General features: G+C 41.2%; 1 protein-coding gene across 1 annotated transcript in view; it reads right to left on the bottom strand.

Annotated features, from left to right (window-relative positions):
- Window positions 1-525: 525 nt before the first annotated feature.
- LOC133463416 (collagen alpha-1(XIII) chain-like) overlaps window positions 526-20,806 on the bottom strand; it is a 97,351-nt gene continuing 77,070 nt past the window's right edge. Inside the window, exons 34-39 of the mRNA XM_061744949.1 lie at window positions 19,863-19,916; window positions 19,712-19,765; window positions 18,364-18,399; window positions 11,368-11,454; window positions 3,728-3,766; window positions 526-3,614 (exon numbers count right to left, since the gene is read on the bottom strand). Of these exons, the coding sequence (XP_061600933.1) occupies window positions 3,612-3,614; window positions 3,728-3,766; window positions 11,368-11,454; window positions 18,364-18,399; window positions 19,712-19,765; window positions 19,863-19,916 (273 nt within the window). The 3' untranslated portion in view covers window positions 526-3,611. The remainder of the gene's footprint in view (window positions 3,615-3,727; window positions 3,767-11,367; window positions 11,455-18,363; window positions 18,400-19,711; window positions 19,766-19,862; window positions 19,917-20,806) is intronic.

Here is a 20,806-nt window from a genome sequence, read left to right on the forward strand (position 1 = left end):
CTTCTTTCCTCCCTTTCTTCTTTTCTCCCTTCCTTCATTCTTTTCTCCCTTCCTTCCTTCCTTCTTTACTCCCTTCCTTCCTTCCTTCCTTCCTTCCTTCCTTCCTTCCTTCCTTCCTTCTTTACTCTTTTCCTTCCTTCCTTCTTTTCTTCCTTCCTTCTTTCCTCCCTTTCTTCTTTTCTCCCTTCCTTCATTCTTTTCTCCCTTCCTTCCTTCCTTCTTTACTCCCTTCCTTCCTTCCTTCCTTCCTTCCTTCCTTCCTTCCTTCCTTCCTTCCTTCCTTCCTTCCTTCCTTCCTTCCTTCCTTCCTTCCTTCCTTCCTTCCTTCCTTCCTTCCTTCCTTCCTTCCTCCCTTCCTTCCTTCCTCCCTTCTTCCCTTCCTCCTTCCTTGACCTGAAGACAGCACCAGGGTTAATAAATCCCCATCCTTGGAACTCCTGCCCCCCCGGCTCTCCTGCATTTGGGTCCTACTGTATCTACAACTCAACGTTACATCTCAAACACTTTTAGAACAAGACAAACATACTCAGAAAAGTACATTTAATTGTGATTGTCACTTTCAAAACAATGATTTTTGGCATGTTTAACACTAGTAAGTAGATCAGTATGACAAAACGAGCCAAGAACTACAAATCAAATCTCATGGCAACATCAAACAGGCAGAACAAGACAAACAGAGCAGCAGCATCATGGACCAAGCTTCACTCCGCTCAGTTCCTTCATTCCTTCAAGACTGAATTACAGGGGGGAAGTAAATGAGGTTAGCTTAAAGAGCACAGCGTCTTCATCGAAACACTTGTGGACGTAGAGTTCTTGGCTTAACGGAGGAACCGTATTCGTTCTCCAAGAAGGTTACATCTTTTCTCAAAAATGGACGAGCCATTGTGATGAATGCAGCAGCATGCAAGGACGAGCAGCAAGTGTTTCCATCCACACATACCGCGTTAGAGCGGCTAACTGTCCACAAATACTGCAGTTAGCCTGGAACCGGGCGGTCGTGAAGCAGGAGTCAGCTGCACATGCAATCTAAGACCATTTACACAAGGCTGAAACCGTAAAGATCTAATTTAAAGGTTTCATTCCTGCTGTGCAACCAAACATTTAGTTTTTGTGTCTGGATGTTGAAATGATGAAACGATCTTGGTTGATAATCTCCTCATCACGACCAATGAATGCCAGAGTCTCAGAAACCACATGTAGGGAGGGAGTGAGTGCTAGAGCAACTTTAAAAAATATAAAATGTTCTTTTGTCCTTTTCTTTAAATATTTAGTGCCTCACCAACTCAATGCTGCTTGTTGAAGCAGAGAGATCATCTTAAATTAGCTTCTAAGGACTGATCATCTGGAGAAAATGATCACTTTGACCTTTATTATTATTATCATTATTAAGCAAATACTGATTTAAGACTTCAGGGTATTTTAAGTTAGGGATGGATAAGGAAAGTTCAAATTTGCATATGTATCTATATATTATGCATTAAAGCCAATGCAGAACCTGGAACAGAACTAAAACGTAGTAATATATGTTTACTGTGCCTGCACAGTAATATCTCGAGAAAGAAACAGCTATAATGTTCCTTCTGCATAAGTCTCGGTTTCATCCCCACTTGGAGTTTGATCAACATGGCCAGCTGGGTGCTAATTATGCCATGAAAACTTGCCAAAAATCTGCCAGAACTATAGAACTTATGGTGATTATCACATTCTTGTAGAGATGGGCCTAGAAAGCTTTTCATATATTTACTTGAAACGACCTCTACAGTGACAAGAAATGTTACGTGAACCCCTTAGAATTAAAATCTTATTCTACATCAAAAAAGATTTCTTGAGGTGATATTTGTTGCATTTGTTTTGATAGTGAATGAAATAAGACGGGACGGACTTCCAAAACTACTTTTCTGTTTTCAGCAGTCGTTTGCAGGATTGATAGTGAAGAGGTAATGTATCTATTTTTGGCTAAACAATATAATATGACGATGTTGAAAATCACTAAGTTCAACATGGTTTTATTAGTGAAGTCACCCCCGCCCCCCCGTCCTGTTTCAGCAGATAATGCTCCCAAACCACAAACTCATACGCTAGTCCAACATACTTACTGACAAAATAAAAACATACTTTATAACCTGTGAATAACTGAATGTTTTGCAGATCAGCCCTGCACAATTTTACAGTTCTCAGGAAAAATACTAGAAATGTTCTATACATTTTCTTTGCATTGCATTCTTTCCTCTAGTGCTGTAATTCTATTCAATTGTATTCTTATTTTATAAAGCTTCCTCATTGCAAATTACACAATTTTATGATCACTATTATTATTCTGTTTCTGTCTGTTTTTTGCCTCCTCCGATAAAACTTTTATTTTCTTGGGTTTTTCCGCTGCTTGGGCCATGATACCAGCTTCTGCTGAGCTCTGCTCCAGCTTTGGTCTGGACTACGAATGGGGAAGGAGGGGGAAGTGACGTATGCCGTAAAGCAGTCAAAGCCGTAAAAATGTGTAGTTTTTTAGTGTGGCAGGGTTCCTACCATGCTCCTCAAAGTTACATAGTGCCAGTGAAGGAGATACAGACCCCTCAGACCATGACAGAGGTTCATTAAACCTGTTGGAAGTTGATGTTCCATCACAATGATGATGATGAAATATTAGATTAAGCTGGAACAGTTACATAGTGCTGCTTTAAAGTATAGTTTATTAAGTGATTGGACAACTAGAACAAGGCAGGATGTCCATGGCAGACCGTCACGGAGGAAGCCATGACGCTCTGCAATATTGCTTGGAAAATATTTCGTGGACTGAAGAAACAAAAATGCAACATCTACATTATAATGTCAAGCTGGGTGTCCACAAGCTGGAAACTTGTTAATTCCAAAGGGTTCACGAAATATTGTGGGGAATTCATTGTAGAAGTGATAATACTCCGGTATGGAAATATAGACATATCATGGGCTGAGATTGGTGTCATGTAATTATTCATTTGATTGAACTCAGTGTCAGACCTTATGCACGAACATTACACTGTCATTTACAACCATGGCTTCTGATATTTAGAATAAACTCTTCTGGACCTGCATTGCATTTAAAACTGTTTTACTTTGACGAAAGTCTCAGATCTGGTCTGTAAAGTATGATCTTCATAATATGAACACATGTTTAAAATGCTCAAACTTCTGTCAAAAAGCAACCATATTGTAACATTGAAACTCTGGTTTTTAAAACACTTCATCACTAAGAGGAGAGTCCAACTAAGACATTTCAAAAGCAAAAATAATCTTTCCAGCCCCACAAGTCAGTGCAGCGTGGTCTACTACATCAGAATAAAACGACATAATGCAATAAGTTAATAGGCATTATCCACTTCACATTATGCACAAATATCATGCATATGTATCCACTTCAGAACTGTTCATTTTTCCAATCATATTAAAATAATGCATAAATGTTAAAAAAAATCCATTACATAAGCACAGTTATAAGTATTAAAATAAACAATCTGTACAAACATTTTTTTGTCATCTTTTCAGGATTAAAAAACGTTTTCCATGTATAGCAGAATAGGACAAGTAAAAAAATAAATATCCTATGTACAATCACACAAGCCATTCCAAAGTTATCGTCACTGCAAGGAAAAAGCACAAGAACACAAACGTTAGTTTAAACACCATCCCTGGTGGAGTTAGCATGTACGTGAGACATCACAGCAACAAGCAACAAACAGAACCCAACACTTACTTTATTCCAACACCCTGGTACAGGTAAGCCGTCGTCTCCCTGGCAACCACAGAAAACAGGTGTAAGTGATGGTAATGGGTGACAGACAAGCATGCTGTTTATACACGAGCTCAACAATGAAGCAAACTGTGGTTCTGGAAGTAAAAGTCCTGTTTTACATCCCATTCCTTACACATACAAACACAAATAAAAGCAGGGAATGTATGTGAACCCGTATGGATGAACTAGCTTTCTACATTTTGTGATTAAATTCACCATCGAATGTAATCCGACATTAATTGAAGGCACTATAGAATACAAACACAATGTGCCTGAGATGATCCCACACAGTCATAACTCCTCGTGTCTTTACTAAACCAACCGTCAGACATTCACAGTGCTGGTGGGAAAAGTCCTCGTCACCAGTGGATTAAAGGTCCTTTATCGTCAGTAAATTTAGTAAACTCTTCCAGGATGTCTGGATCAGAGCTGAACTAATTCCAGGTGGAATTCTGGGTGATTCCTCTTCCCAGAACGGCCTCAGCTCAGACACGTTGGGAGGATGTCTGGTGTGAACGGCTCTCTGGAGCTCCATCTGCAGCATCTGTTATGGACTCTGACTGGACCGTTCCTCAGTCCTTCTGTGGTGGGGTCACTTTGTTGTGAAATTTATAAATTGCACAAAGTAAAGTACAGGGGCCTCATTTATAAAGCTTGCTTGCGCACAAAACAGGGCTTGAAAGATGCCGAAAAACCGAAAACCGAAAAAAGGGGAACCTCTACGCCAACCCTGACCCTCACGCACGAACATTTTGAAGATATGGGGAACTGGCGAATCTGATTTCTCCCCAGAAAATGGGTCTTTTCGACTGCCAAAAATTAATTGAAGGCCAAATACAGTTAATGAAAGGTTGTTTCTACCTAAATATGATTTGATCTCATTCTTGAGCTTCATAATCTGAAAATCTGACGTTTCAGTGCTATCGCTCAACGGGCTGCTGTGCGCGCTCCCGTGGCCAGAAATCAGATTCTGGCAGGCAACTCACTCGCTTTCTTTTTGTTAGTGATGCCACTACTGTGACCACCAAATAATGTGGTTTTCCTGGACTCCACCTCATCCACAACATCTCGATCTCAGTTTCCGCGAAATTTCGCTTTCTGGTCTTCCCTGCCATGATTTTTGAGTGTAAAACACTGTTGATCGGCAGGTTCATTTATATGCAAATACAGTGGCCAGGTGTTTTGCATTGACCATTTATGGTATGAAGTGGCCGTGTAGAGGGCGGGGTATGAGATGAATTCACCTGCGCAACCTTCCAGCTGGACTGTGATTTATAAAGAGAACATAGCGTGCAAGTGTGCGTGCACACGGTTTCTATGAATCCATATTTTTTTTTTGCGCATTTTCGTCTTTTGGGCGCACATACACTTTTAGTATGAATCCTACACACTCTTTTATAAATGAGGCCCCAGATCCTTAACAAACTACATCAGTGAGCTCGAGATTACCAACTATTATTTTAACTGATGCGCAATCAGGAGAGTCAGGTGCAGCAGCTGGACAGTTGAGTCTGAGGAAACATGTTGTTTGACTTCTTTTATATGGGAATGGGTCAGACCTGACAGATCATTGGAAGCTAGTAACACAGAAGACAGGAAACCTGATGGATCATTCAAGGGACACTGTGTCCCCCTGCACCCGACACATAGGTGCCAGTTCTCTTAGAGGAAAGCATAAATTACAAAAGAGATGTAGCATTTTCATCTGCATCTACATCTTCTGTATTCTGTAATTGAATTGAAATTGAATTGTATCCCCTTCTTCAAATTCCTTTCTGACAGCTGGCCTTTTGTTAGTATTTTGAATTTACCCAGCCGTTGATCCCCCCCCCCCACTATCCTGCCTCCCCACAGCTGTTGACCTTTCATTATAAAGTATATCATGTCTGAATTTTTTCCATGACAACTTCCATGTTTAGGGTCATTGTTCTGCTGCATCCCCACCGTCTACCCCCCCTCAGCTGGTGGACAGGCACCCTGACATCCTGGAGGAGATTTCCTTTACCCTCCTTGGTGATGTCCGGGCCCTGAGGCTTAAATCATGATGCTCCCACCACCATTCTTCGCATTTGATATATTTTGATGTTCATACATTGTTTCACTTAGAGCTGAATATTCCTCCTGAACAATTCAACTGTTTCAGTGAACCAAATCTAATCCCAGTGGGGTTCTGGGTAGCCAGTGAGGAACCCAGTATCATCCTGATCAGTGGCTTCATTATGGTGGACTCCCAAACAGATATGTTTCACATTCAGTGACTTCAAGTCTTCAGCTGCTCCTCGTAAGTTCTTCTTTTAGCTTTCTTTCCTTCTTTAGCTTTAACCTTGTAGTTTGTTGTGCTGGCCCCCTTTTTTTGTGTATGTTTGCAGGCCGGAGCTTCAGGAGCTGCATGCTGACCTGCAGTCCCCCCCTCTGATCATCCCACTGCTGCTTCCACCTGCCTGCGGTCCCCCCTCTGGTCATCCCTCTGCCTGCAGTCCCCCCTCTGATCATCCCACTGCTGCTTCCACCTGCCTGCGGTCCCCCCTCTGGTCATCCCACTGCTGCTTCCACCTGCCTGCGGTCCCCCCTCTGGTCATCCCACTACTGCTTCCACCTGTCTGCAATCCCCCCCTCTGATCATCCCACTGCTGCTTCCACCTGCCTGTGTGGATGTCTGCTGTGCTTGCTGACGTCCTGGCCTGCCCCCTCTCCTTTCTCTGTTCTTCATTCTCTCTGTCTGTTTTCTCTTTTCCTGCTCTGCCCAGCTGGTCTCCGACGGGAGGGTCCCCCCTTATGATCCAGGTCCTGGTCCAGGTTTCTTCCCTCCTAAAGGGGAGTTTTACCTTGCGACTGTTTGGTTTAAGGTTTTTCTACCACTAGGGGAGTTCTTACCTGCCAGTGTTTATGTTATGTTTATGTAATAATTGCACAGGGTTCATGTTCTGGTCTCTGGAAAGATCCTAGAGACAACTTAACTGTAATTGAATTGAATTGTATCTCATCAAGGGTTCTGTGTTGCATCCTTGGAGTCACCTTGGCCTCTGTGAACTATGGACTGCTGGATTTGTAAAAACACAGAAGTGACTTTGCATCCCATTCCAGTATTCTGTAGCGCAGCTACTCTTCCTCAGCAGACGCTTCGTACGAATGCCAAACGTAAGAAGTTTGAGTCTTTTATCAGACGGAGTAGCTCTCAACCACAACACAGGTATCTCTCCATCCAACAGTTGGCGGTGTGATTCCCCACACTGCCTTGGATGCATTCAAACTACCGACTCCAATGAGATTCCAACCATGTTGTTAATCCACGGGGTCATTGAACATTTTTCCTCCAGCACTGGGAATGGCAAATGGTGTGTTAGATAAAAACCAACCAACAAACACAAGATAACTGGTTGTGCTTAAGCACCTTGCTTTATCTACTACTGACTTAAATGACAGTTGGATCACATTTATTGGTCAATTAATGGAATTATTTCCGAGCCTCTCTCACGTATTTTGTCTTTGAACATAAGGTATTGTGAGCTAGAAGAGGACAGTTTGGCAAATCAAGAGCTTGTGTTTTTGGATAAAATAGAAAAGTGATGTTCTAGTGCATAGAAATCAGTAGAAACAGTCTTGTAAGTTAACTGTTGAACATGACTGAGGAACTGCAAGGTTTTACCAGCTGCAGAGAAAAATAGATCTCATGCGTATCGGCGTATTTAAGTCGCTGCGTAGCTTCTTTCCCAACAGCGCTAAATGTTTACGTTTGCTTCCAGAACCAGAGTGAAGTGAAAACCTTTTATATATTCTAATCTAAGATAGTCCTTCACATAACCACACCAAATAAATTAAAGCATAATCAAGATTGTGCGGTTGTGCAGAAGTTATTACCCCATCTTTTAGTCCGGATTTATTCATGCAAAAATATGATAAAAATCCAACTTGTAGTGGGTTCAGTTTGGACTTTGATTTATGCACAGCTGTATGAAGGTTGCTCTGAGGTCTGGACTGATGGGGGCTTGTCGCTGTGCTTTAGCTCTGACTGTGTTTTAGGGTGCAGGTTTCAGACCTGTGGCCCGTTTGTTTTGTTCCGATTCAGGGGCTAAATCGATACAGTTGTTTCGTTTGTGAGGATTATGTTGCACTGCACTGCAAACGAACCGCTTCAGGTCTGGAATGGAAGTGAGCCGAGACCACCTCTCCTAGGAGATCTCGGCTCGCTTGTTTTGTCCCACATCCAAGCGTGATTGCTGTGTTCACCTGTGTGACCAGGGGTCGGCAACCCACGGCTCTAGAGCCGCATGCGGCTCTTTAGCACCACCCTAGTGGCTCCTGGAGCTTTTTCAAAAACATTCTACCTTTTTTTTCCTTTTTCTTATTTTCTTTCTTCTTTTTTTCTTTTTCTCAACATTTTGACTTTTTTCACGAAATTTTGACTATTTCCTCGACATTTCGACTTTTTTCTCAACATTTCGACTTTTTTCTCGACATTCCGACTTTTTTCTCAAAGTGCATAATGATAAAAACAATCTTCCCCCAGTTATAACTAATATAGATACATGCAGCATGTGTTGTCTTCATTCTAAGGCTGATACGAGACTTTTCATTTTTTGCGGCTCCAGAAATATTGTTTTTTTTTGTGTTTTTGGTCCAATATGGCTCTTTCAACATTTTGGGTTGCCGACAGCTGACATGTACCAAACGTTCCGATCTTTAGGGGGAAACGCTCCCTGTTTCCTGTGCTCCAAACGGGACAGAGGTGAAAGCACCCTTAGCTATCGGCTGGGGATTAACAGTCTTTAGCAGGTATAGAAAATGGATGGATGGATAGTTATTCTGACTCGATTTTCTTTTGCCTTTGTTTTTTATTTTTTGGGGGGGTCCAATCAGTAATGGCACAATGAAAAAGCCTATACATTGTGGTTTGTATTGTGGTGTATGTGATTACACTAAGCCCCTCATCAGAAGATGTATAAAGTTTTTTACACGAAACACAGAATCAAAAGAAGGGGTCATAACATTTGCACATGACTTTCCACAGGGTCACAAAGGTGGGCGGGCAATATCCCTGGCAGAAGAGGTGGAGGGGAATATCCCAGCAGAGCTGTTTAATTCATAGTCTAGTTAAGTTGCAGTTCATGGGAGGAAGAAACTGTCTTTATCGGAATAATAATTGACCACTGGGAAAAATCCCACGTAAAATACTTTCCAAAACAGAGAAGACAAACTGAGGTTTAAAAGAATTTTATAGAGAAACTAGTGAAAACCCATCAGTTTTCCAGGATGGGAGGTTCTGCAGCTACATTTACATGATGATAACTTTGTCAAAGCCACACCCCTCCCTTCTTGAGCCTTGATCAATGCAGCTTCACGTGCTGCAATGACCATGTTTTGTGCTGTTACCATGACAACGGAAGCACATATGCCCCATCCAAGTGATGATGTTACTATATATCCAGACTGTTAAAATATGACCTGCTGTCATTACAGTCCAACTCTGGAGGGTAAGATCAGACAATAAAAGTTTAATATTACAATATATTCTGGGATTAATGTCAGTAAATTCTAATCAAATGCTGGCGTTGCTTATTGCATGCAAAGGCTGCTCAAACCATAGACATCTGTGTTTAATTCTGAAATCAGAGTCAGGCCCAGTTTGCACCGGACTGGAAGCCCATGTCCTGCTACGGAAGAGTATAGGGGCCATGCAGGAGAAAAATAAAAAGGAAGGCACTTCATTAGGCACTTCGAGGAAAAAAGTCGAAATGTCGAGAAAAAAGTCAAAATGTCGAGATTAATGTTGAAGTACAATTTCAAGAAAAAAGTCGAAATGTTGAGAAAAAAGTAAAAATGTCGAGAATAAAGTTTTGATTGATGATTTGAAACACATATCACACATATGCAGTTGCATAACTTCAGAAACGTAGCCTTAACGTTAGTTAGTTAGTTCCGGCTGCTGCTGCAGACCTGTCAGTCGCTCTCCTAACTGGATTTGATGGGCCAGAGACATTCATTTATTTATTTATTTTTTTATTTATTCACGAAATTTCGACTTTTTTCTTGAAATTGTATTTCAACATTAATTTCAACTTTTTTCTCGAAGTGCACAATAAAAAAGAAATCTTCCCCTCTCAAATATTTTTTCTCCTCTCTTCCGTAGCAGGACATGGACTTCCAGTCCGATGCAATCTGGGTCTGACTCTGATTCAGATTTTAGTTCTGGACTAATTCTGCATTCATGTGGCCTGCAACCTTTTTTTTTTTACTTTTCAAAACCGCCTTTAGACGACTTTTGTTGTGGACTTCTGTTTCACATGTGAAATGAATTGAATTAACGGAAGGTTTACGCACATGTTAGGGTTATACCGTACACAACTACACACATCTCCCCCCCTGGGTCTCCCCTACCCGTGGTACTGTGCATGATGGTGATAAACATGAAGCTGCATGCAAACGCTGCTGCAGGATAGGTTAAAATGTTTTAAAACAAGTTAAAATGAGGTAGGTTACATAAGAACATTCTGCATCAGAATAAAACTTAGACTTTAACTGACTGATTAAGGTATGTATATGTAATTAGAGTTTAGTACGATAGTTAGAAAAAGTTTATTACAAATAAGGTAGTGAGTTAGATAAGATAAGATAAGATAAGATTGTCCTTTATTTCTCCCTCAATGGGGAAATTGTCTTTGTGCAGCAGCAGTACACACAACACACACATGCAGGGAAAGGGTAAAAAGTTAAAAATATATATTTAAAAAATATAAACAGTATATACATTGGAATAAAAAATAAAAAGTAGTGCAGGGTAGTAGGGAAAGAAAGAAAAACAGTGCAAAAAAGCAGGTAGGATGTGTATGAGGTAAATGAGGTAAAAGTAAATGACAGTAACTAAGTGAAACTTCCATGTGCATGTCTGTGTTGAGCTGGAGCGGTGGTTAGGGCCAGTGCAGACATGCTGAAGGGAAAGGAAGAGCACCATACCACAGGGCAAGGGGCATCCAGCCCATCCAGGCCCGGCAAGCCCGGTTCACCTTTCTCCCCTTTAAAGCCTCGGAAACCCTGTTTGTGAAACCAGCCATGTCAGATCCATCTCTGCAGCTCTTGTGCAGAGAAACCTCCTCGTCTGCTCCACGACAGCAGGATCTCCACCTCAGTCCAGTGGACGAGTGGTTGCAGGCTGCCTAAACATGCAGGCAGCCCGGGACCGACAGGAACCGGGCTCACTGGGATCACCACCTTTTTTTTTTAAAATAGTTTTACTGCCTGGTTTCAAGCTTGGATCAGATTGGCTGTAGTTTGGGATCATTTTCTCCTTTGAGTCACCAGCAGTGGCTGCCTGGTTTCTGTCAGTCACTTCCCTGGAAAAGAAGATGTCCTTAAGCAGAGTTGTGGTCTGTGGCCCTTCCTTTATTTAATGCACGGAGACATTTTTTCTTCTCACTGACTGGACGCTCTGACCACAAGTCTGCCTGAGGTTTCATTAGAAATGCTTGGTACCAGAGGCAACAGGAAGCTGACTACTGAGAACAAATCCTCTGAGAAACCGGAGCTCCGAGAGATTGGGTTGTATGTTCTCAGGTAGTGCTTCTTCCCCTTGCCTCTCGGTGTCCTGCATCAAACCGTTGACATACCAACGGACAGGGGGCATCTAATCCAGGTGCTCCTTGGTCTCCCTTATCCCCTTTGGCCCCCCTGTTGCCTTTCTTGCCCCTCTCTCCCTGCAAACAACAGCGTATTAAAGAAGACACACTTTAATCCTCCTCAGTGAACTACATACACAGCTAATGTTTTCAAACTTTTAGGCAATAAAATCTGTTCTTACAAATATGATATGAAGTCAGTGAAGGAAATAAGTTATTTTAATAAACCAATTTTTTTGTCTTTTCTATTTCAAAAGACAATGTGGTTTGCAGCGTGAATGTGGTGGACGGGGAAGTGAGTAGAGGACGTTAAAGGAGATCCGAGCCACTTGGTGAGCAGGTTTCTATCGTCAATGATCCGGCAAGTAAACGGTAAAAGCAGCGTTTTAGAACGAGAAACAAACATCCCACTGGTGAATACACTGTAGGGCTTTCACGTAAACATGGAAAATAAAACTGATACATCAGATGGCCTTTGAAAACGAGCATGAGGACAGTCTGCACCATGTCATCACGTATCTGTCTTTATACCACAGTCTGTGTGAATACTCCATTCTGATTGGCTGGCAGGTGCAGGTTAAAAGTGATAACCTACATCTAGAAAACAAGTTCGGTCAAATTGCCTGATATCTTTAATAGCATTGCGCTGGATCAACTGCCAGGTGGTAACCACGGCAACAGAGATTCAGGCCCCGTTTACACATAGCTGGGTATTTACAAAAAACAGATATTTCCCCCTCTATGTTTTGAAAAATTCCATCGTTCACGAGAGATCGTTTTCAAAATCTCTTCGTTTACACGAACCCGCGTAAATACACTGTTATGGTGCTATGAGCAGCCAAACCTGCAGGGGGCAGTGTAACGAGAAGATAAAGTCATGCTAGCCAATCAGAATCCTGGAAAAAAACATCAACAAATGACACGTGTGAAGCCTGAATAATATGGTTCCGTGTTAAATCGACGGCGTAGCCTACGTACGGTCGCCGCGTAGCCTACGCCGTAGGCTCTGCGTTGGTGTAACGCAGAACCATAAATCAGCCTGGACTTCCAGTTACTTCCAAGACGGAACGAGAGTCTTTGGTTTGGAGTGACAGAGAAGTGGAGTTACTTGTAACGTGTGACGTTAGAATATAAAACAGGTAAAATACAAGAAAATATTGACGGTTACAAACAAATTGTAAACACAGGTGTCACTCATGACGCTGGTGACATTTCTGTCTCATAATGTGACGTTCTGAAGCCTAAATGTCTGTTTTCTTCTGTTTAGACGCAAACGTGAAAACAGAGTTTTTGCAAATCTCCACTTTGGCCGGAGTTTTCAGAAATGATCGTTTTTGGTGACTTTGAGCTCCGTTTTCGTGTAAACGAACGGCTAAAACGCATGAAAACGCCTCCGTTTTTGCTCCGTGTAAACGGGGCCTCAGAGAAGAAGAGCCGGCTACCGCAGGACGGCCAATGAGTGATTTTGTAATTTCTTTTAATTTATTTGGTGAATTTAACCATTTTGATTTACTGGGCTCCATCAGTACAGGAGAGACGAAAATGGAGCAACATTTTATCATCTCCCAACGCTCCGGCAAGCAGTGCCGGGGATCGTGAGCCACAAACTTGAAATATTCCTCCATCGAATGCAACGATGATGGACATGCCAGTATCTCTTTCCAATTTCACAATTAATGGAAATGTAGCATTTCATTTTAAGTAGTTTCTACTCTGGGATAGCCGACCGCCTTGTTTCGTTTATTTATTATTATTATTTATATTGATAATATTTGTAGCTTAATGAAACGTTTATTTTTTTGAATGGTTGATCATATATGTAGCTTAATAAAAACATTTAGAAAACTATCTGTGGACTGATTCTTCGCCGAGGGAAAACGGTTCACACCCCCACGTCGTCCATATATTTATGTTAATGGACACCTCGTCGGGCATTAACCCTTACTTAAATCCTGCAGAATCACAGAGGGTAGCGCCTCCAGGTTGTGCTGATATTTAAAACGACGATGAGACTGAACTGCATTTATATCAGAGTTGTGTTTTTGGTCCAACAGCAGCGCTGAGGGACGTCCGGAGCCTCCTTGATCTGTAAACATCAATAAACCCTTTGAATAACCGGAATTTGCTCATATTCCGTTTTTTAAAAACCCCAATATGAGCCCTGGGTTACTCCTTTTAAAACCCGAATATTGGGTCATGTAAACGCCAAACGGAATATCCTCATCAAACGGAACAGGAATTTGTTTTCTGCACATGCTCTGTTCACAAGGAATCCTGGTCTTTTGAGTCCAGGAAGTTCTTATAAACACGGAGAAACAAGACCAGGAGGAGACTAATCACTTCATAAATGTAATGAAGGATATGGACATTTCTGCATTTGTAGACGGTAGAAAGTACCGGGATAGAAGATTTACAAGAAGGAGAGAGAAAAGTTGCGCGAAGCAGCATTTGTAGGAACGCCAGACCAGATCAAGCTCTGCTGGAAGATGCTGGAAAAGGAACTACAGGGACAAGAAACAAAACGGTACCAGAGGGTCTGATTATCCGCCGTGCTGCTGTTATTGTTGTTGTTTTGGATTCGGATACAGGAAGAAGAAGCAGAAATGACGGGAATGACGTCCTCCGTGCGTCGCTGGTTTGATCCAGATATCCCAAATGATTAATCACCATGTCTACAGGGATAACCCTGTTTGTAAACAGATTATTCCAAATGTTTCAGTAACCGGAATATTAGCAATAACCCGAATTTTGACTGCATGTAAACGTAGTCAGTGTATACATACAGGATCGCGGAATTATTCTATTCAGATTTAAAATCGGAATAAACCAGCCACTTACTTCGGAATTAAGTTTAATTCGGAATGGCCATTTTCATTCAGAATTAACAGAACCTGCTCACCAAGGACAAAGGCTGCACGCTTGAAAATAAAAGGATAAAAAAATAAGAATAGAAACTGTGTATAGGAAATTGAGTACAGTATGATAGTGCTAACCTACGGGAGAGTATTAGGGCCATGCAGGAGAAAACAAATTTGAGATTGGAAGAATTTTTTTATTGTGCACTTTGAGAGAAAAGACGAAATGTCGAGAAAAAAGTCGAAGTGTCGAGATTAATGTTGAAATTCGAGAAAAAAATAAAAAAGTCGAAATTTCGCCTTTTTTCCTGAACATTTCGACTTTTTTCTCGAAATTGTACTTCAACATTAATCTCGACTTTTTTACTTTTCTCTAGACATTTGGACTTTTTTCTTAAAATTTTGACTTTTTTCTCAACATTTCTACTTTTTTTCTCAACATTTCAACTTTATTCATGAAATTTTGACTTTTTTCTCAACATTTCGACTTTTTTCTCTAAGTGCATAATGAAAAAAAAACTTCCTCCTCTAAAATATAATTTTTATTTTTCTCCTGCCTGGCCCTGATACTCTTCCGTAGCTAACCAGTTTGAGATATATTGTAAGGAATTAGGGTTGGAAGTAGGAGGTGGAGTTAAGCAGGAGGAGGAGTAGTAGAGGGAGGTGTAAGAGGAGGAGGATTAACCCGGGTGGACATTAGGGTGCAGGAGGAGGAGGAGGAGGAGCAGGAGGCCAAGGTTGGTAAGAGGGAGAGAGGGCAACCCCAGCAGTAAAAGAGGCCACAGAGCAATGTGGAGGGAAGGAAAAGGGGATAGGAAGACCTGCGGAAACAAAGGAAGACAGGACACAGAGTGAAAACACCAGGATTACGTCACAGCTTTGACTTCAACACTTTCAACTGGACCGTCGGGGTCAGTTTCACCAGGTTTCTGTAGCTGTACTTTGAAACGGCAGCCAGTTGAATGTGCTGAGAGAGCTTATGAAATACGATGACTAGAGACGGGAGTGGAAACATTAGAGTCACAGGTTAATGGGATGGAAACAAAAACATTCTCTAAGGGTGGGTGAGGGGGGGGGAAACCTGCAGAGGAAATACACTATATTATTCTGCAGGGCTGTTTGGACTGTCAGCAGCAAATAAGCACTATGTGCTTTTCTTTTAGTACTAGAATCCTCTCAACCTTGTTTTGTGTGTTAGATTCAGAGCTGGGATCAGCACATGCACTACCAGGCCAAAAAAAACTGGAAAAACAGTGTTTACTAATATTTTATTGAGGCACCTTTAGCTGGGTTAACGTTTGCCCTCGCATTGTCTCAAGAAGCTTATGCGCTGTTACTATTTTCTGGGGTTTTAATCTGCATTCTTATGTTGTTTTTATTTGGTTTTCCTTTTATTTTCATTTTAATGCCTTGTAGAAAGTACTTTGGCTTGTCTTTAAGTGAGTCACATAACACTCAACCCTCCTGTTGTCCTCGGGTCACAATGACCCGCCACTGTGTTAAAAAAAAAGAATATAATCCTTTAAACAATATTTTTTTTAACTTGAAATGTAACTTCCCCAGCTAAGGCGAGTAAGAGGAAGAGATGTGAGTTCTTCCCTCAAAAGAAGGACTATACTGTGTCCTGCAGGTGTAATAAATATCTGCAAAGGCTGTGCACTTGCATACTGCCCTATACGTGCTAATTAGTTGAATGGGATATGTTATATTTGATATTTCTGTATTGTACATTATCAAAAATTGTTCACTGGAGAAAAAAAAAGAAAAAAAGAAGAAAAAAAAGTCATTGGGATGAATAAAAAATGCTTTCAAAACTCCCTTTTGCACATTTTTTTTTCTTTACCTATAGAAATACAAATGAAGAGGGAAAACTTAAGCATTCACTCATTTTGTGATGAATGACAAGTTGTTTCTTCAAGCAAGATGAAATTTGGTGTTAAAAATTCAATTAAGGTGCTTAAAATGGGGGTTTACTGAAGACCGGTCATTTTGACCCGGAGGACATGGGTTGTATTCAGAAAATGAGGACAATAGGAGGGTTAAAAGAAAAAGCTGAGCAACCGAAGCGACCCCAGATCATGACACTGCCGCCGCAGGCTTATACTAATTCATGTTTCCATGTTGAACCAGCGACGTGTCTTAGCCGGGGAGTGACATGCACATCACAGAGGTAACTATGCAGTGGGTGGACGTGTAGGGCAATAAATGCTCATTCCATCTACTGCTCTGTTACGTATCAGTTCCTACATGTATAAACTGTTTCATTTCTTGTGTTGCCGTCTGAACTTCATGAAGCTCAGGGCCTCAGCCCAGAGTAGCAGAAGAGAGCCCACACCGCCATCAAGTGTCTGGGGTTGGAATTACACCAACAACCACTGGCCCGTATACAGTACACGCAGTACCGGAGTTGAGGGGGATGAGGGGGGATGAGGGGGGATGAGGGGGGATGGCATCCCCCCCCTGAAATAAAAACGGTCCAAATCATCCCCCCTGTAAAACTGCCATCCCTCCTTTCCATCCCTTATGTCATTTCATCAATGAATGTGGTTTTACTGCTATTTCAACATTTAGAAACATCACCAGAAAAATAACACCAGAAAAATAACTTATTTGACAATTTTCACCTGTTTCAAGTAAATTTTCACTTGAAATAAGTAGAAAAATCTGCCAGTGGGACAAGATTGATGTTCTTATTACAATCAAAAAAATCTTGTTCCACTGGCAGATTTTTCTACTTATTTTAAGTGAAAATCTACTTGAAACAAGTGAAAATTGTTGTTTTTTTCCAGTGATGAGTCTTGTTTTAAGTGTAATGAGATTTTTTTACTAAAATGAGACATTTTAACTAGAAATAATAATCCTATCCTGTGAAGGACAGAGTCATATTGATAAGTTCAGAAAAGTGTTTTTTATTGTTGTGTTTTGATGTATTTGATGTAATCCCAGTGGATATTTAAAGCTTACAGAAGGCTGCATTTAACTGCTGCTATGTCATTCCTGCAGTATTTCTGCAGCTGTTTTGGTCACTGCTATTATTTGTAATATATTATATTATTTGTAATCAGCACAAATTATCTGTCCCCATATGATAAAATCCACCATCCCCCCTGATTTTTTTTTTACAACTCGAGTACTGAGTACACCCCAACTACAAGCGTAGTTACTCCATAGAAAAATAAATCCCACTTCATAAAGCAGACATTGTTCTGCCCACATCACTGCAGAAGAAGCTAAATCTGGACACATACCTTTTTAAATGTATGATTCCAACTAAACCAAAGCCTGTTTGAGTGTGTTACTGCAGGTGATAGATGTATTTCCTTTGGGAGGTTCTTATCCGTTGGCTTAATTAAACTTAGTTAGTGATTCTGTTTTTTTGTTTTTTTTGGCCAGGTAGTGCAGTTAGGAGACCCAACTGCAGGACTGAAGTTAACATTTATTAAAGTTTTTTTTTTTTAACACAGATGAGACTAATAAATAAATATTTTTTTCCCTTAGTGATCCTTAGTAATCTTTGCATTTAACCCATTTCTAGTCAAACTAGCAGAGGTCTGCCATTTTGCACAGCGACTAGGGAGCATTAAGGGTCAAGAACAGAGTTATCAATCCAATCTAATAACCAATAAATTAGGAAATGTGTTGCAAACACTGTTCCAAGATCATTAAACATAATTGTTCATTAAGCATATCTTAAGTATGACCTAGAATTATTCATTATTCACTTTTATAGTATAAAGTCTATTCTGAAATGCATCATTCCAAACAAAGCCACTGCAAAACAGTTCATTTCCTTCGAAAAGGAAAAAGACATCTTGAACTAATTTATTCATAATCATGCATGATATCAAAGAGATGGGTTTTATTGAAATGCAGCTCTTTAATTCAAATCTCTGACTTGACGGTGCCTTTGAAGCCGTAACAGCTCTGTTTCTGTCGTCTATTACGGCCCCGAGGGGCGGCTGCAGCTTAATAATGTGTTCTGGTGCAAAGTTCAGCTGCTTAAAGTCACGAGTCAAGCAGAGGATAACCTGCTTTTCTCCACAAGTACAATCTGGTGAGTTCATTAGACAACATCTACTTCTTATTTCTACTATTTTCATTGCAGCCAAAAACACTACTGGCTGTTTCTTACCCGGTTTCCTTTGAGTCCGTGTGGTCCTACTAAACCCTGAAAAATAAAATGAGACATTTTAGTGGATATGGACATCTGTCTTCTGAAGAAAATACATAGATGCGCTGAGTTTTAGCTAAATGTAGCCCGTCTGTCATCTCAGGCTGTCTTCATGTCTCCATTCTTGTGAGGAACGGAAAAGACTTTCCTCAAAGTCACAGGTTTATTTACACACAAGCACATTTGTTGGCATCCTCATATTAAAATAAATTGATAGATCTTGAAACTATTATATCTTGACACAATTATAAAGCTATGTTTGACTTTACTCAATTATTGGCGCTTTTCCACCAGTACCTACTCAGCCCGACTCGCCTCGGTTTGGTTCTTCTCCACTAGGGGTCTAACGTGCCGAGTAGATACTTTTCTGTATCTATTCTGCCGAGGTTCTAAGCTGCTGAGTCGGCTGTATCTGACATCATCACACTACAGGCCACCGATTGGTCGGGGGGTTGGAGTCAGACGTCTGAGTCAGGAGGAGGAAATCAGAGAAAGAGACTCTGACGGATTCTGGTTCATTTTATTCAACAGCAATGGCAGCAAAAGTCTGTTTCATGATCCAACTCTGAGGGTCAGATGTTCATAAACCTGGTGCTGAGGAGAGAATTAAAAAGGGATCTAGACGGAGATAAGGAACGACCAGATCTACCAGGAGCTCTGTCTCTTCATAGCTGCTCACGGCTCCAGCTGACTTTTCTGAGACAAAATAAAAAAATAAAAAAAGTGTCGCCGCTTGAAGCTTCTCTCTCTCATTTTTTAACTTGATATCAAACACAAGCCACAGATCCAGCAGCACATCTATCATCTCCTCCAGGTTCTACATCTTTAGTGTTGTTGTCTTCTTCCTTTAGATACACAATCAAATACGTCACAGCAGCTTCTCCAACCTCCTACTTCTGATCTGGGTGTTGAAAAAGGCAAGGTGAGTGGAGTCGGGCTGAGTAGGTACTAGTGGAAAAGCGCCATATTATCGTAACTTTTGCCAATTTCAGGTTGTTTTTAGTTCTTTAATGGAAGGATGGCAACATCTGTTCATCTTAAAGTCCTCACGTCACGGAAGACGACAACTGAATTTGAGGATAATAACAGTCTCATTCATATTGATTTTTAATGTCATTGCTTGTTTCTTTCATTCAAATGAAGAAAGAATGAATGAGTTTCAGCTGAATATCTTCAAACGTTCTGTTTATTATTCTCATCATGTCAGACTTCCTCTCAGAGGAATCTTATTGTTATCTTATAAAAACGCTGCGTTCAATAATCTAAGATTAGTTTCTGATTAGTGTGTAAAGTTGCATTTGTGACTTACAGGGATGCCTTGCGGCCCAATTGGTCCTGAAAAACCTGCATCTCCCTTTTCACCCTGTTGTAATGAGAAAAATATGAAAAGTTTAAATCCAGTTAAACCTGTTTGTTAATTTTTTCCGTAAAAAACAAAAAGATTGAGCTAAGTTTCTCACTCTCTCTCCCTTTGGTCCGGCTGGTCCTGAGACGCCCGCTGGTCCTATTAGACCCTTTAAAAGATAATTAGAAACAAACACACAATAAACATCTGGACACAAGAAAGAAAAGAAGAGAAAATTTCAGAAGTCTCAAATCAGTAAATCAACAAGCTTTCTGGAGGACAGGTTAACTAATGTCTCAAAACATCCGGTTTTATACCATTCAGACCAAATTTGTTTTCAGTCTGGACAAAATAAAAGCCCCAAACAAACTTGTTGAAACACTGTCTGATCAGTTAAAAAGAAAGAAGAGAAATGAGCAGCTGTGGATCTCCGTCAGAGGAGTCGGGGCTGCAGAGGAAGAGCCTGCACCTCCGGCAGGAGAGGATGGACATGAGTATGGACACGGCCGTCCAGACGTGCCGTAGGACACGTCAACATGCAGCGCAGACGTCTCTCACATCTCTGCATGCTCCTTCTGGGTAACGGGAAGCAAGGACAGCTCTGCAGCTGCTGATGCAGGACCAGGAGGACCAGGAGGACCAGGAGGACCAGGAGGACCAGGAGGACCAGGAGGACCAGGAGGACCAGGAGGACCAGGAGGACCAGGAGGACCAGGAGGCCGGATCCAGGACTGGGCTCTTACAGGCTTCAAATTCGCTGTGTCCGAAATGCCATACTAAACAGTATATACTAAAAAGTATACTTAGGTTCGGCACACTTTTGAGTAAATATCAGTAGTGTCACTTCCTGTCGTTGGGAGGAAGTGACGTGTCACAGCAGCAGTAGCAGCTGTTACCATGGTAACAGCAGCAGTAGCAGCATCGCTCCGCTATTTCCCATTTATTCTGGCCGAAACAAGATGACATTATATAATATTATTACCGTATTTTCCGCACTATAAGGCGCACCTAAAAGCCTTCAATTTTTTCAAAAGCTGACCATGCGCCTTATAATCCGGT

This window comes from Cololabis saira, chromosome 17 (assembly GCF_033807715.1).
Source record: "Cololabis saira isolate AMF1-May2022 chromosome 17, fColSai1.1, whole genome shotgun sequence".
Classification (NCBI taxonomy): Eukaryota; Metazoa; Chordata; class Actinopteri; order Beloniformes; family Belonidae; genus Cololabis; species Cololabis saira.